Source organism: Acanthopagrus latus, chromosome 19 (assembly GCF_904848185.1).
Source record: "Acanthopagrus latus isolate v.2019 chromosome 19, fAcaLat1.1, whole genome shotgun sequence".
Lineage (NCBI taxonomy): Eukaryota > Metazoa > Chordata > Actinopteri > Spariformes > Sparidae > Acanthopagrus > Acanthopagrus latus.
The window spans coordinates 20,368,913-20,381,920 of record NC_051057.1 but is presented as its reverse complement, the minus strand read 5'-3'; the positions used below and the strand labels follow the sequence as shown (position 1 = coordinate 20,381,920).

Sequence of the window (13,008 nt, the reverse complement as noted above, 5' to 3'; positions counted from 1 at the left end):
TGAGCTCCGGCTTCATATCAGAGGAGGATTTGATGGGACGATGTTTTTTGTTTTGTTTTGATAGAGAGCCCCATGGTGGCAGAAGTTAGATATTAGAGTAAATTTAAATAAACAGGAGATCTAAAGCGTTAAAAAGAAGGCCATTTTTCATTTCATCTTGATTTTATAAGCGTCAATCTGGTGAAACATGATTGTTTTCTGTCCAAAGAACTCAGGAATTGCTTTATATTTGTTGCCAAGGCTGGCGCTGACAGCAATTGTTCATCCAAAATTGTGTCTACGAAGCTCGACAACTATGATTTACTGCTCAGCTTTGAATATTAAAGCAGGTAATGAAAGAAGAAGGAGCCGCCACTTCCAACTCATCCTCCTGTTAGCGCGTCCTTCGCTTGTCATCATTTTTGACCGGCTTCTTTATTTTAAAAAAAAGTATGTTTGTTTTGCTGAATTATGATACACCAGCTGCTCGTCTATGTCTGACAAGAGCTTTGCTGTAGTTTGAAACCTCACTTGGTGTCACCAAATCATCCAGGACGAAAATGTTGAGGATTATAACTTTGACAAAAAAACAAACAAATTTGCAATGAAAAATGTGCTGAAATGCGCATGTGTCATATCGATGTGTATGTGCTTTTATGTGCTCACATTTATGCCGACATTTTTCCTCTATGTGCGTCTCTGTGTGGACAAACCTTCAGCGTGGACGTCAGTATGCGGAGGCGGTGCAGGCGGTCGTTGAGCTGAGGGTCGGCGGCCCGTCGCAGGAAGGACTGCCTGAACTCGGACTGATCTTTGCCCTCCGACCCGCGGCCGAGAGGACACACCCCGCCCTGCTCGCAGGCCCGGAACAGGTCGCCCAGAGACGCACCCTCGCTGCCACCTTCACACAGCCGGGGAGAAAACACAGTCGCGCAGTTAATGATGATTTAAAACCCTCGTACACTCTGAAGATATGAAGTAAAAGAGCTGTCAGACAGTTGAGTTACCACTGGAGGACAGCAGCGCACACACCTCAACACGTGTGCGATACCGGATAATGACTCCTATTAGTCACAAGGAGATTATTAATGATGATAAAGTCCTGCTCGCTCTTTCCTGTCAGCCCCGGGGAAACTTCTCCACTCTGGCAGTTTTATTTCCTTCCGACGAAATTAAAAGAGAACTGACGTGATGATTATTCTCACACTTCATTGTTGGACGTCTTTGTCTATCCCTCTCTTGTTTACTATTTCAGTTTGTCACTTTCCTGTCTGGACACCGCTGGGCTCACCTTGGCAACCAGCGCACCACATCGTCTCATTAGCCTCATTTGACGACTGTTCAGCTGGAGTGTGTGTGTGTGTGTATGTGTGTGTGTGTGTGAGAGACTTTTAACCGCCGATGACTTAAATGGAAATGTGTCTGCCTGAGAGCGTTTTTTTATTTCTGGCACATGTACTGACGTCAACGTCTTCACCTCGAACGGAGACAATCTTTTTTTATTTTTTGTATTCTGGTCTCTGGTGGCTGTCATTCAGTGTGAGCCACATTTCTTCCTCCCTGCTCTTACCTAACATCCAACATCCATCCATCCACCCACCCACGCACACACACACACACACATCACAATGCAACATGTATCCGCTGCTCTGCGCCGTTTCACCTCTCGCCCGTGTCCACGTGTTTTCTTCACGCGTGTTCCTGGCTTGAAACTCACCGTTGCGTGTTTGCTGTTCTTCTTTCGCAGGGGGCGTGAGGAGTGTGTGTAGGTTGCTGTCTCGTGGCAGTGTGAAGCTGCGGGGTTTCCCTCCCTGGGTTGCCATAGGAATCAGCCTCTGCATCGCCATGGGCAACGGGACATTCCTCTGAGCAGGAAGAGTGTAGACGGCACCGGCCATCATGGTACCGCCGCCTGGACCGGGCTCGGCGAAGACGGCGTCCTCTGTAGCGATGAGAGAGCGCAAGACGAGGGAGAACAAACATCTGGTGACTTCAATACATCACTCATTTTAACAGATCATCAAGATATTCAGCGTCCAACCTCTCCAGCAACTATGATTGGTCTTTAACTGCCAATTATTATTATTATTATTTTGATATTTGTCTCATATTTCCTGATTCCAGCATCTTAAATTTAAAGATTTGTGTTTCTTTATCCCTTATAAATACAAAAGAAGAGTTACTTTTACATTTTATAGTTGCATCACTTTGTTTGGAAACATCTTCACAAAAGTGGTAAAAACTGTGAAACAATCTGAGCTCCTCGCAGAGTATTCATGTAAAAAAAACTGTGGTTCTGTGTCCGATTCGCTGTCTGTTACCGAGTGGTCCGGTTTGAAGGTAGTGCAGTCCGGCCTCGGTCAGCGGTGTCTCGATCAGGTCCTGCCAGGAGCGTCTCTGCGACGAGGAAGAGCGTCCAGGAGACCCCGTCTCACTACTGCCCCCCGCAGGACTGGAGCGGTACTACAGGTGACAACATACGACAAAACAGAAGCATCTTTCAGCAAAATCACTCTTTCGTTTATGGTTTTTTGGAGGGTGAACAAAGGAGAGAAGAGCCTTAGCCATCCTCAGAAAGTAAAACATCTCCTGGCCTGACAGATATGAGTTGTAAATGCTCAGGCCTGTGACAGCTGACCAGTCAGAGCAGACTGGGCTTATCAAGAAGGGGGATTTTAAGAGACCAGCAAAATTAACATAACACAGTATAATTGGACCTTTAGTTGTTGAGATATCTTGCTTTGAACTGACACTTACCTCCACAGGATCACATCTGTACTGCACGTCACTGCTGCTGCTGCCCCCTGGCTTCCTCCCGCTGTGCGTGGTGCCTCCCCCTAGAGGACCGGGGTGGTACTGCGGCTCCGCGGCCACCATAGGGGGGTCGCCACAGAGGAAGTCCTCCTGGGATGAGCGAGAGCGAGATGTCTCCGTAGAGGACAGACGAGTGGTCCGGCCCTCCATGTAGGCACTCATCTGACAGGGAGAGGAGAGAGTGAAAGCCTGGCAGACGTGGAACTGATCTACCGGTCTCATACTGAGGTGACTGCTGAATAAAGATGTGAGAGAAAAGGAAGAAGAAGAGTGTTCGGGAACGAGTGTTCGTCGAAAACACAGGAGACTCTTCATTACGAGGACTATTATCTTAACAAGTTAGCAGCCTGAGAAAGGTGTTGTACAAGCTGTTGTTGTTCTCGCTTTTTCATCTCTATCAAAGACAAAGACATTTAATGTGGAGCAAAGCAGCATGAGGGACGATTATAGCATCAATTATACCAATTTTAGCCCGGCCGCTCCCTGTAGGCTAAATTGGCGATAACTTTAACTGCTGAAATGGACTGCGGAGGAGCACACAGCATGATTCTCTGCCTTCATGAGTGTGTGATACAGTCATGTGTGTGTGTGTGTGAGTGTGACTCACTGATGGAGGCCGTGGGTAGGTATCGTATGGAGGTGGGGGACTGTCCTGTTTGGGGCTGGAGGTCGTGTCATCCTCATGCTCACTCTCACTCCAGTAATCTGCAGGAAACCCACACAGAGACGGTCAGAAACCACTGAATCTATCTATGAATACAAAAAGGAACGTGAATGTCAGCACGTTCGGTAATCGGAGGATAATAGTCTCCCGGCAAACCGCTCACCCTGCTCTTGGCGTATCCTCTCTCGCTCGGCGTAGCCCACGGCGGCCATGTTGAGACGACTCAGCCATCTAGCAGGAGGGGAGGATTCGTATTTATGGTTTCACGACATTAAACACAAAACAAGTGGAGAAAAAAAAGGAAAGGAATGAAGACACGCACAGCAACACAAATGAACCACGCACTCCCTCCAGATATCACGACCGACCCGAAGGAAATACATAATGAAAAAACAGCACGACATCACCGCTGAGCACATTAAGGGAAAATGTCTTGAATTCACAGATTTGATTGCACTCCTACGAATTTATCAGTCACCGTGGACAGATACAAAGAAATAATTAATGAAAATTAATGCAGAGGAACCGGAGATACCATTTTTCCTCCCTGTCAAAACCTGGTGCCTACATTACCCACAATGCACCTCACCCCACAACAGTTCCATTGAAGATTTAGTGTAAATTGTGCGAGTAGCGGCTAATGTAGCCTCAAGCTGTTAAGACACAGAGATGCGGCATCAGGTCAGGAAGGTTTTGTTAAGGTAACTTCTTTCTATTTCCACAATGACAGATGTTTTTTTTTATTTTAAACTTGTAGTACTCAGCCACAGAGTGATGTGTCACCGAAAGCTAAGCTGACGAAGCGTCCAGTGTCCACATTTGTAACCAGCATACAAGCAGGCAGTTTCATGTTATCAGTACAAAAACAATCCTCGCTGCCCACGGATCATAATCCACGCTCTCGTTGTAAATCCGCGCACAAACAACCTGGACTGTTTAAATCGCGTCAATCTGTGTCCAGTCTCATTTGTGTGATCATGTAGCGCGTGACGCCCTGTCGCTGATCAGCCATGTAGTGTGGAAGCCACGACAGCAAGACTCCCGAATACAAGACAGGAAGTTGAGACGCCTGAACAGTACAGCGATCCGACAACTCTGAAAGTCGTGTAGTGTGACCGAGGCACAAGGCTTTGTGTGTCACCATCGCTGTGTGTTACAGGTTTTACTTTTCTTTTCAACACCTCAATCAAAAATTGGGAAAATTAGATTATTTGCTGCCTTGCAAAGAGTTAGATGACAAGATTGATACCACTGTTATCTGTCTAGCTTAGCTTAGCTTAGCATAAAAGCTAGACAACATGTACTAGCCTGGCTCTGTGTGAAGGTGATATCTTGTTAATCACCTCTGCCGAGGTCACTGTTTGTTTGTTCGTCAACAGGATTACACAAAAACTATGGAACGGATTTCCATGAAACTTGAGTAGAGGATGAGTCTTAGTCCAGAATAGACTCCATTAACTAATTCATCTTTCTCTGATGTCAGTCTTCATGCTAAGCTAAGCTAACTGGCTGCATCTTCGCATTCAACTCTTGGCAATTTTTCCCCCAAATTCTCAAACGCATTCCTTCATAAGTATTTAAGAAAATGTCATAAGGACTTATTTCTTCTTTTTGCCACTTCAATACAAACAATTACAGGATATCTTAATATTTTCATGATTTCAACTCATTACAAGTGAAATCATCTATATCAAAGGGATGATTATGTGAAGAACAACTCAGCTTGAGGAGCCTTCGCACAGGTTGAAATTGAAACCACGACAGAAATATCTCACAAATGATGTTCTTCCTTCGCATCACTTTGCCAGATAAAAGCAGGCCTTTCTCTGTCTTATCACATAAAAACATATTTGTTTTGTGCCTGGGGACAATAAACAGGAAGCTGCACTCTCGCCACCCAACAGGGAGCTTGCCCTCCTGCATAACCTTCATCAGTGTTGAGCACACGCTGCTTTACCTGTTCATGTCATCCACTCCATCTGCCGCGAAGTAGAAACTCTTGACCTTGGGGTGACACGCTTTGAAAGCACTACAGATACACGAGGGGGAAACAGAGGGAGTTATTTTTGCAGCCAAACATTTATTCGCGAGAGCATCTACGCCGCACATGCATGAGCTTCCACACATAAACGTGCAATAGGCTGCTTTCGTCGTGCACTTACTACTTCTTGCGACATTCACTGGCCCGGTCGATCTTAAACTCTGGAAGACTGACGAATCCTTCCGCCTTCTCATCCTGAAAGGAAAGACAAACAATATCATGAGCTAATGAAAACTGCTGGAATGGAAAATGTTGGTTTATTTCAGTCTGGTGTATTTCCCGTAAATGTGTCTGCTGTGACTCTTACTGTGTTCCAAATAAACATCATATCAAACATCCTTTGTTTTTGCTGTATTAAACCAAACTTTAAAGTGTGAAATCGAAGCCCAGGTAAGTGCGCCTGGAGATTTGTCATAGCAGGTAAATTGTGACATAACTTCATGTAACACACACTGGCCCAAAAGAAGTATTTCGCCCATAAACATTGTGAAAGAATCGTCTGTAAAAATAGTGAATAAATTTTTTTCAGGACCACAAAATGACTCTCAGCATTTGAGCCACTGGGTCAAAAAAAACATCTGTAAAGTCAAGAGGAGCCACACGATTAAATTGTTTTATCCCCGTTCAAGTTAGACGAAGGCTAAACTGGAAGCTGGGAGCTCACCAGCTGGAAGTCTCCAGTGCACACGCTCTGTGGGCGGCACAATGTGGAAGCTACGTGGAACATCTGGGTACTTTTATAACCTCTAAGCAGAACTTTGTTTGTCTTCATGCACCACTGAGCAGCTTTTATAGGAATTAAAGGGCCCAGGCTCGCTGCTATGACAACATCATCATCCAAAATCATGTCAGAGATGAAGGATGAGAGTGAGACACCATAACATAATATACTGTGACAGAACGCGCAGGTTAAATCATCCCAATGGTCACCATCTTAGTTTAGCGGGTTAACATGCTAACATCTTCTCAATGAGCACTAAAGACAAATTTCAACAGTAAAGAATTGACATTAGCTGTTTGCCAAACCAACATCACTGAATCAGTTTTATTAGCGTGGATAAAAACTATGAAGTTCTTTGAGGACTTTAAAATACTCCAAAGACACAGAAGTCTCATCAGTCCAACTGGGAAAATCAGACACACCTCACCAACCCTGACTGCAAAATCAAGGATGCTCCACTTGTTTATATGTGTGCATTTGTTGTCATCAAGTTGCATTGCTAACAGCTAACCTGGCATCTGATTTTGTTGCTATGGAATGACGACAGCTCTGGTACTGTGATGCTCCAGCTCCAATTTCTGAGGTAAATGGTATGTACAATTATTTTATATAATTTTAAGCTTCCTGTCCGTGATATTGTTGCACAAAGCTCGACTTCCACACAGCGTTTCTCTCCCTTTGCCTTTGTCTCTGTAGCAGAGTTATTTCAGAGCTCCCTTTAAATCGCATCCAGAACTGATTATGTTAAATTTCCTCATTTGTTTTCCGACTTCTACTTTACGGCTTCTTAAACACTATGAAATATGTTACACATTTTGGTAAACTGCCACTTGAAATACTTTCACATAATTTCAGATTAGGAGGCTGGAAAATTAAGACGACAAGAATAGAAAGCGACTCGCCTCCTCGTTGATGTACCAGTACAGGCAGTTGTCCTTCAGAACGAACCAGTATTTCTTCCACTTCTGAGAAAAGTAACCCTTCGCATCTCTCTTTCTCCACAGCCAGCCCTCGCAGTCTCCTCTGCCCAACGCCTTGCAGGAAACACGCCTCCGACTCAGGGAGGCCAAACTCCGTCCTGGAACGACACGAAAGAAACATGAAGGCGGTGTTGACAAACAGAGAATATAAATCAGAAGAGCTGAAGGAAAGTTGGGTGGAAAACAAGAAGAGCTGTCAGTCAGACGGCGGAGCCTCGTGCTAATGCCGCTTGTAAGCGCTCACTCTTTCATCATAGTGTGAAATAAAAGCGTTCACAAAGTGCCACATCCTGATGTAGCAATAATTCTTGGCGGGAGTTCAGCCTCCGGATTTGACAGAACGCTGCAGCACTGCAGTAAAGGTAAGGGGTGTTTAATAAAGATTCCCTTTTATTTATTTTTTTTTTTTTCCCCCCTTCCTTCTGGCATAAAAAGCCCCGTAACATTTTCACAGCAGGCTCCTCATTAGAGATTACCAGGCAAACTTTAGCTCCCAGTCGAGGGACCGCCAAGAAACTTCTTTTGTGCTGCATCAAAAGTCTGGCAACTTTAAAGACGCGGATAAAATTCAATATTCCATTTATGCAGTGCAGTCTTTCTTTAAACGAAACATCTTTCTTCCACTGAACAAGAAAACTACAGTTCAAACATGCAGCGTGAGAAAGGTCTGAAAATATCCTGAAAATCTGTAAGAACTGAGCTCAAATGTTATATAAATTAATGACCAATTATAACTGAGAAACATGTTAAAATGAAGTCATAAACAGCCTCAGTCCTCATTCAAAAAGTGACCATTTAGTTTGATGTTTCTTGTTAGGCAGTGACCTCTAGTGGCCATAGCAGTTATTACAGTGGCAAAGGAGGAAGTCAGGTTGAAAGATATAAAGAGCAACAAAATCAGAATAAGGAGGAAGCTTTGGTGAACGGTTGGGTTACACAAACACAGGACTTTCACGTAGGCCAGGGCGATAAAAAGAAGGCAATATGTATCGGCAATAGATGCTTTCTTAATCCCCGAAGGAAAATTAGGTTAAACAACAATAACAGTCTAAAACCACGCTTGATGCTAACGACACCATGCTAACACATACAGATTTCTTCATATAGCTAAATCTGTACAACTGAAGCTAAAAGGATGTTTAAGTCAATAAATTGTTGATTGGTTTAATGTGTCACTCTCTGCTCTCGTAACGTAACGTAACATAACGTAAATTAAGAACATTATCACCTGTGTACAACAAGATGAGACAGAAGACCAGAGCCTCGGCTTTTCTCTTCCTATGATGGATTTTATTTTACTTTGACTGTACATATAGTTTGGCAGAGAGGACATTTTACATCCTGAAGTTCGCTCCTTTTACTTTTAATTTAATTTCTCAGCAGCAGCTCCACTGAACGGCCTGATACCATCACCAATTTGAGTTCTGGCTTCAGGACGGACCCGTAACTAATACTTCATTAGGTCTCTGATGAGGCTGCAGAGCTTTTAGAAAGTCATTACATAATTTTAGTACCAGAATAATTCTTGGTTTTCTTTAAATGTGAGACTGAAATTGTGGGAGTCTGCTTTCCTTTTAACCTGTTATTGATTATGGAGATGAAGGCAAGAGATTAAAAATGAAAATGACTCATTATTATCGCATTCATTTTCAAACTTTGGTTTAATTGCGGTAAACAAACAAAGCCTGAGAGAAAGTGCAGACGGAGCTTAAGCTTTTTTTCAGAGCCTTGCGCGATGGCAGATGGTGAAAGGAGCGACAGAATCACTTCCAACATGTTGATCCTCGTTAGTGTGGTGAGAGGAAGAGAGAAGCTTCGGTCAAAGAGGAGGACAAACTGATACCAGAGAGACACAGAGAGTGCAATCATCTGAACCAGAGGAAAACAAAAGGATTTTTAAGGATATATGATGTAGCTTTTAACTTTATAATACACTCTTAATGCCATTTTAAGTCGTTTTCAGCTCTACTGTCCTGTCCTATATAAAGAAGTGCTGAATCACTGCATTTCCATATGTAAATGTTGATGTGGACTAAGTGCAGAGTGTATAGCTAACAGACTGGAAACTGCCTCGCCTGCAGTCCAGTCCGAAAATCTGCAAAATCATCATGATGTGTTAAAATGCAAATACAGTCGTCTCTCGGCACAAGACGGGAGGAAATGTGTTTTTTTAAACCTACTGTTTGTGGGGACTCGGCTTCAAGCAGCTGTTAATTTGGCAACTCCAGTCGGATAAATTCCCAATGTACAGAAGAGATGGGTTATATATTTATATATTGACAGATGAAGTAAACAAGAGGAAGATGTGGGTTTGATTGGGTGACCGAACGGCATCTTTTCACTGACACAGCATAAATATCAATAAATGACCAACACAGCACTGAAACGACTGCTAATCTCAAAAATGTATATTAAAAAAATGGATAAAAATCATTATTTTCAGGCTGAATCTTGAAAATACGTGACAAATAGAATCATCACTTACTTCAGTAAAAAGTTAAAAGTTAATATTCACCTTATTTTCAGCGATTGTTTTCAACCTAACTTTCAGATCAGCAGGTTTGAGGGGATGTCAGGGATGAGACTGAGACTGTGTTTTGACATTTGTAAGCATGAAACAACTCAGATTTTTGAGACAAACTCGTGTTTGTGGCAAGAAAACCAGCTGTTCACAGCAGAACCTCCTGACATTTTCAGCCCCTTTTGTGGCGACCAAAACAGGTGTTTTAAAACAAATCACGATCTTTTTCTAAACCTAGCCAAGTGGATTATTTGTGCCAAAAACCTAGACAGAGCATAAGCACAGTGTTTTTACCACAGAAAAAGTAAACAAAGCACAAAGAAATGCTTAGTTTCAACATATTTCTCTCTTTTTTAATGCAGAAACATACCAATATGTATTCTGTGCTTTTCCAGATAAATTCATAGGAAAGTTCCTGGAAAGGAAATGATGCAGCCGCTGTGTTCAGCGATGCTTCTCTAATTATTTGCTCCTAATTAGCTGCGACCATTAGAGAGTCCTCTCTGAGTGCACAGCAGCTGCTAATATAAAAATATTAAGGTTTCCTGCTACTTCACAGGGAAGCTTGAGCATCACTGTGCAGAGTTTCACGCTGATGTTGATGCAGATTCTGATCACGGTGCTGCGGCTGGACGATTCTGATGATGTCTTATAAATTCAGAGTGTTCTGCCGGTTGTACTTTATTCAAGGTGATGGCAGGATAGTCAGAATTGTATTGTTTGTGTTTCTGTCCTGATGATTATGCTTGTTGTCGCGTGATGCTACGCCTTTAAGCCTACAGTTTGTACCCTATGTTCGATGAAGAGAGGAAAGTTTCTCTCTCTCGCCTTTAATCTCAGTTTTAAGACATACGAGACGGTTTTGTATCATCACAGCTAGTTTGTGAGCCAGTCATGCGGCTCCACATGCCGTGTGGAAACTTTTAAAAACCTGCGGCGCACATCCAGTGAAAATGGGCTTTTCATCGAGGTGGAAGATATCCTGCTGTCTGCAGAGATGAAATGAAACAATATCTGCATAATTCTGAGCACAGAAATCATATCAGCCTCAAATGATGACACAAACGAGAATGTTGTGTTGTCTTGAATCTCGTCTAGAAGGGAAATCCCTCCACAGGTGAGCATAGAATTGGTTATCGAGTGTGTTTGTGTTGTTATTTCATTAATTTCCTGATCTTTCTGTACTGGCCTTGTTTAAATTCGTTGTTGTTGTTGTTGTTTTGTGACTGACAGTGACTAAACACCCCGGGAAGACTAGCAACTGCTCTGTGAAACCTAATTCAGTTCCATTAAAGATTCATTTGGGTGAAAATTGATGGAAATTGCTCTGAAAATGACAAACTGTCTGTAAACACAACCTAACTAATTAAAGTCTCACCATTTTGTTTCTATTCTAATGAAAAATACATGTTCTTTGCGTAGATTTTCAAGGATATTGTCAGCCGATTATAGACCTGCAAATTAAAGTGTAACTGAGATAATGGGTTCGATGGAAGCAGCAGCTGTTCTCGCGTTTTTGTACACCGTCCATTAGCTTGACGTCCCTCAGAGAGCGAGGGAACGAATGAACGGCCGCGGCAGGGCGAGTGTGACGGCAGCTCCTGCCGGAAAAAAACAAAACAAAATTTGAAGAGGTGGCGTCTCTGCTTACCTCGATTCTTCTTCCTGGTCTTTGACTGCAGAGAGGAGGACTGTTGGTATGTCTGAGAGCATGTTGGAAACCAAAAAAAAAGGAAAGAGAAGGAGAGGGAGGGTGAGCAGGCTGTCAGGATGAATCAGTGGCCTTTTGTTTGCTGCAAAGAATCCTGGGATATAAAAGATGACAGATCACAGGGAGCAGAGCAGTGGAGGCGGCAGGCGCACGGATTCGGAGGGAAACTCGCTCATTATCTCTTTCTCACACGCCGGGTTGGAAAAGTCAACCTCGTGGAGGACTTCAGCAGCGATCACACCTCTAAACATAGAACAGAGGGACAGGATGGGAAGGGAGGGAGCGGTGGCACAATAGGACGTCCAGGTGACGAGGAAGTGAGGGGAAAATAGAGCGCAGGTGCCTCGTGGGATTAAACTGAATCTTCAGTAAGCAAAACATGAAGGACAAACATCTAGCAGAGAGGTTTCAAGGTCTGATGCTCAGTCTGTTAGTTAGCTGTGAACTACAAAGCCTGCGTTTGTTTACATGTTGGTGACTGACACCTTTGACAGTAACGCCGAATTAATCATCAGCACTTCCTGTTTGAAATGCAGCCACTGATGTACAGACATCTGTCACTGGATCACTGGGATGCTGACGAAAACGTAAAAACATGATTTTTCTAAGGCAAGTTCTGCAGTCATGGGACGCATCTTTTCTTTTCTACAGTTTCCAGAAGGGGGACGAAGCTGATTACATTCACTGAAGTCGTGTACATAGGCACACATTTGAGGTACTTGAGAATCTTCTTCAAAAGCCACTTCGCAGATTCAGACTTCTGAACACAAAACATATAAAAATGTACAAAAAACAGCTAATACAGTTAAGACCTGTGCTCCAAAATTGCCGCGGAGTAAGTACGCGTCCATGTTGTGAGCTTTGGAGGTTTGTTTGACTATTCAGAGCAAACGTAGTTTATTAAAACAGGATGATAATACAGACCGATTCACAAGAAGACCATTGATCATGATCTTGTCTGAATATCTGCAGATCCAGGTGAAATAGTACTTTTAAACATGTAGACTGGACCTTAGAACATAAATCAGCAGCTCAATCCATTATAATATTAATCATTAGTTGCAGTCCAGAAAAACACGCAAATAGCTCAAAATTATCTCCACTTCCACCAACTTCAACAATAAAATCCTGCTTTTACATTAATGCATGAGTAATAAAAACTCTAATGGTATAATATATAATAGTAAAAAAGTTACACAGGACATTTTTCTGCATTTAGTACTTTTACTTGTACTACTTTCAGCACATTTTCCTGATTAATTCAGCACATTTTGACTTAAAGCTACAGGAGGGCTCAGAGGATATGTGCTGTTGTTGATTTTGGCGACCCCTGTGGACAGAAGTGGTAGTGTTTCCACCGTTAGAGCACAAAATATAATCGTTAATCTACTCACCCGTGTTCTTTTTTGTCTATGTAGATCATAAGAGGCATCGTTATTCAATTGAGACTGATTCACAACCAGTTAAAACTCTGATCCAAACACTGACACTAATGATTTCCGAGCTGATTTATGGGTGTTTATTTCAAGATCGCAGTACTTTCACCTCGTGTTCGCTCCACCTTAAACCTCTCACAA

At 42.9% G+C, this 13,008-nt stretch overlaps 1 protein-coding gene across 2 annotated transcripts in view; it reads right to left on the bottom strand.

Annotated features, from left to right (window-relative positions):
- cnksr2a (connector enhancer of kinase suppressor of Ras 2a) overlaps positions 1-13,008 on the bottom strand; it is a 54,307-nt gene that overhangs the window by 5,635 nt on the left and 35,664 nt on the right. For both annotated transcript variants that reach the window (XM_037079635.1, XM_037079637.1), the window contains exons 14-23: positions 11,372-11,423; positions 7,122-7,297; positions 5,620-5,693; positions 5,415-5,486; positions 3,621-3,688; positions 3,401-3,498; positions 2,737-2,955; positions 2,301-2,442; positions 1,697-1,921; positions 693-880 (exon numbers count right to left, since the gene is read on the bottom strand). In XM_037079635.1, the coding sequence (XP_036935530.1) occupies positions 693-880; positions 1,697-1,921; positions 2,301-2,442; positions 2,737-2,955; positions 3,401-3,498; positions 3,621-3,688; positions 5,415-5,486; positions 5,620-5,693; positions 7,122-7,297; positions 11,372-11,423 (1,314 nt within the window). The remainder of the gene's footprint in view (positions 1-692; positions 881-1,696; positions 1,922-2,300; positions 2,443-2,736; positions 2,956-3,400; positions 3,499-3,620; positions 3,689-5,414; positions 5,487-5,619; positions 5,694-7,121; positions 7,298-11,371; positions 11,424-13,008) is intronic.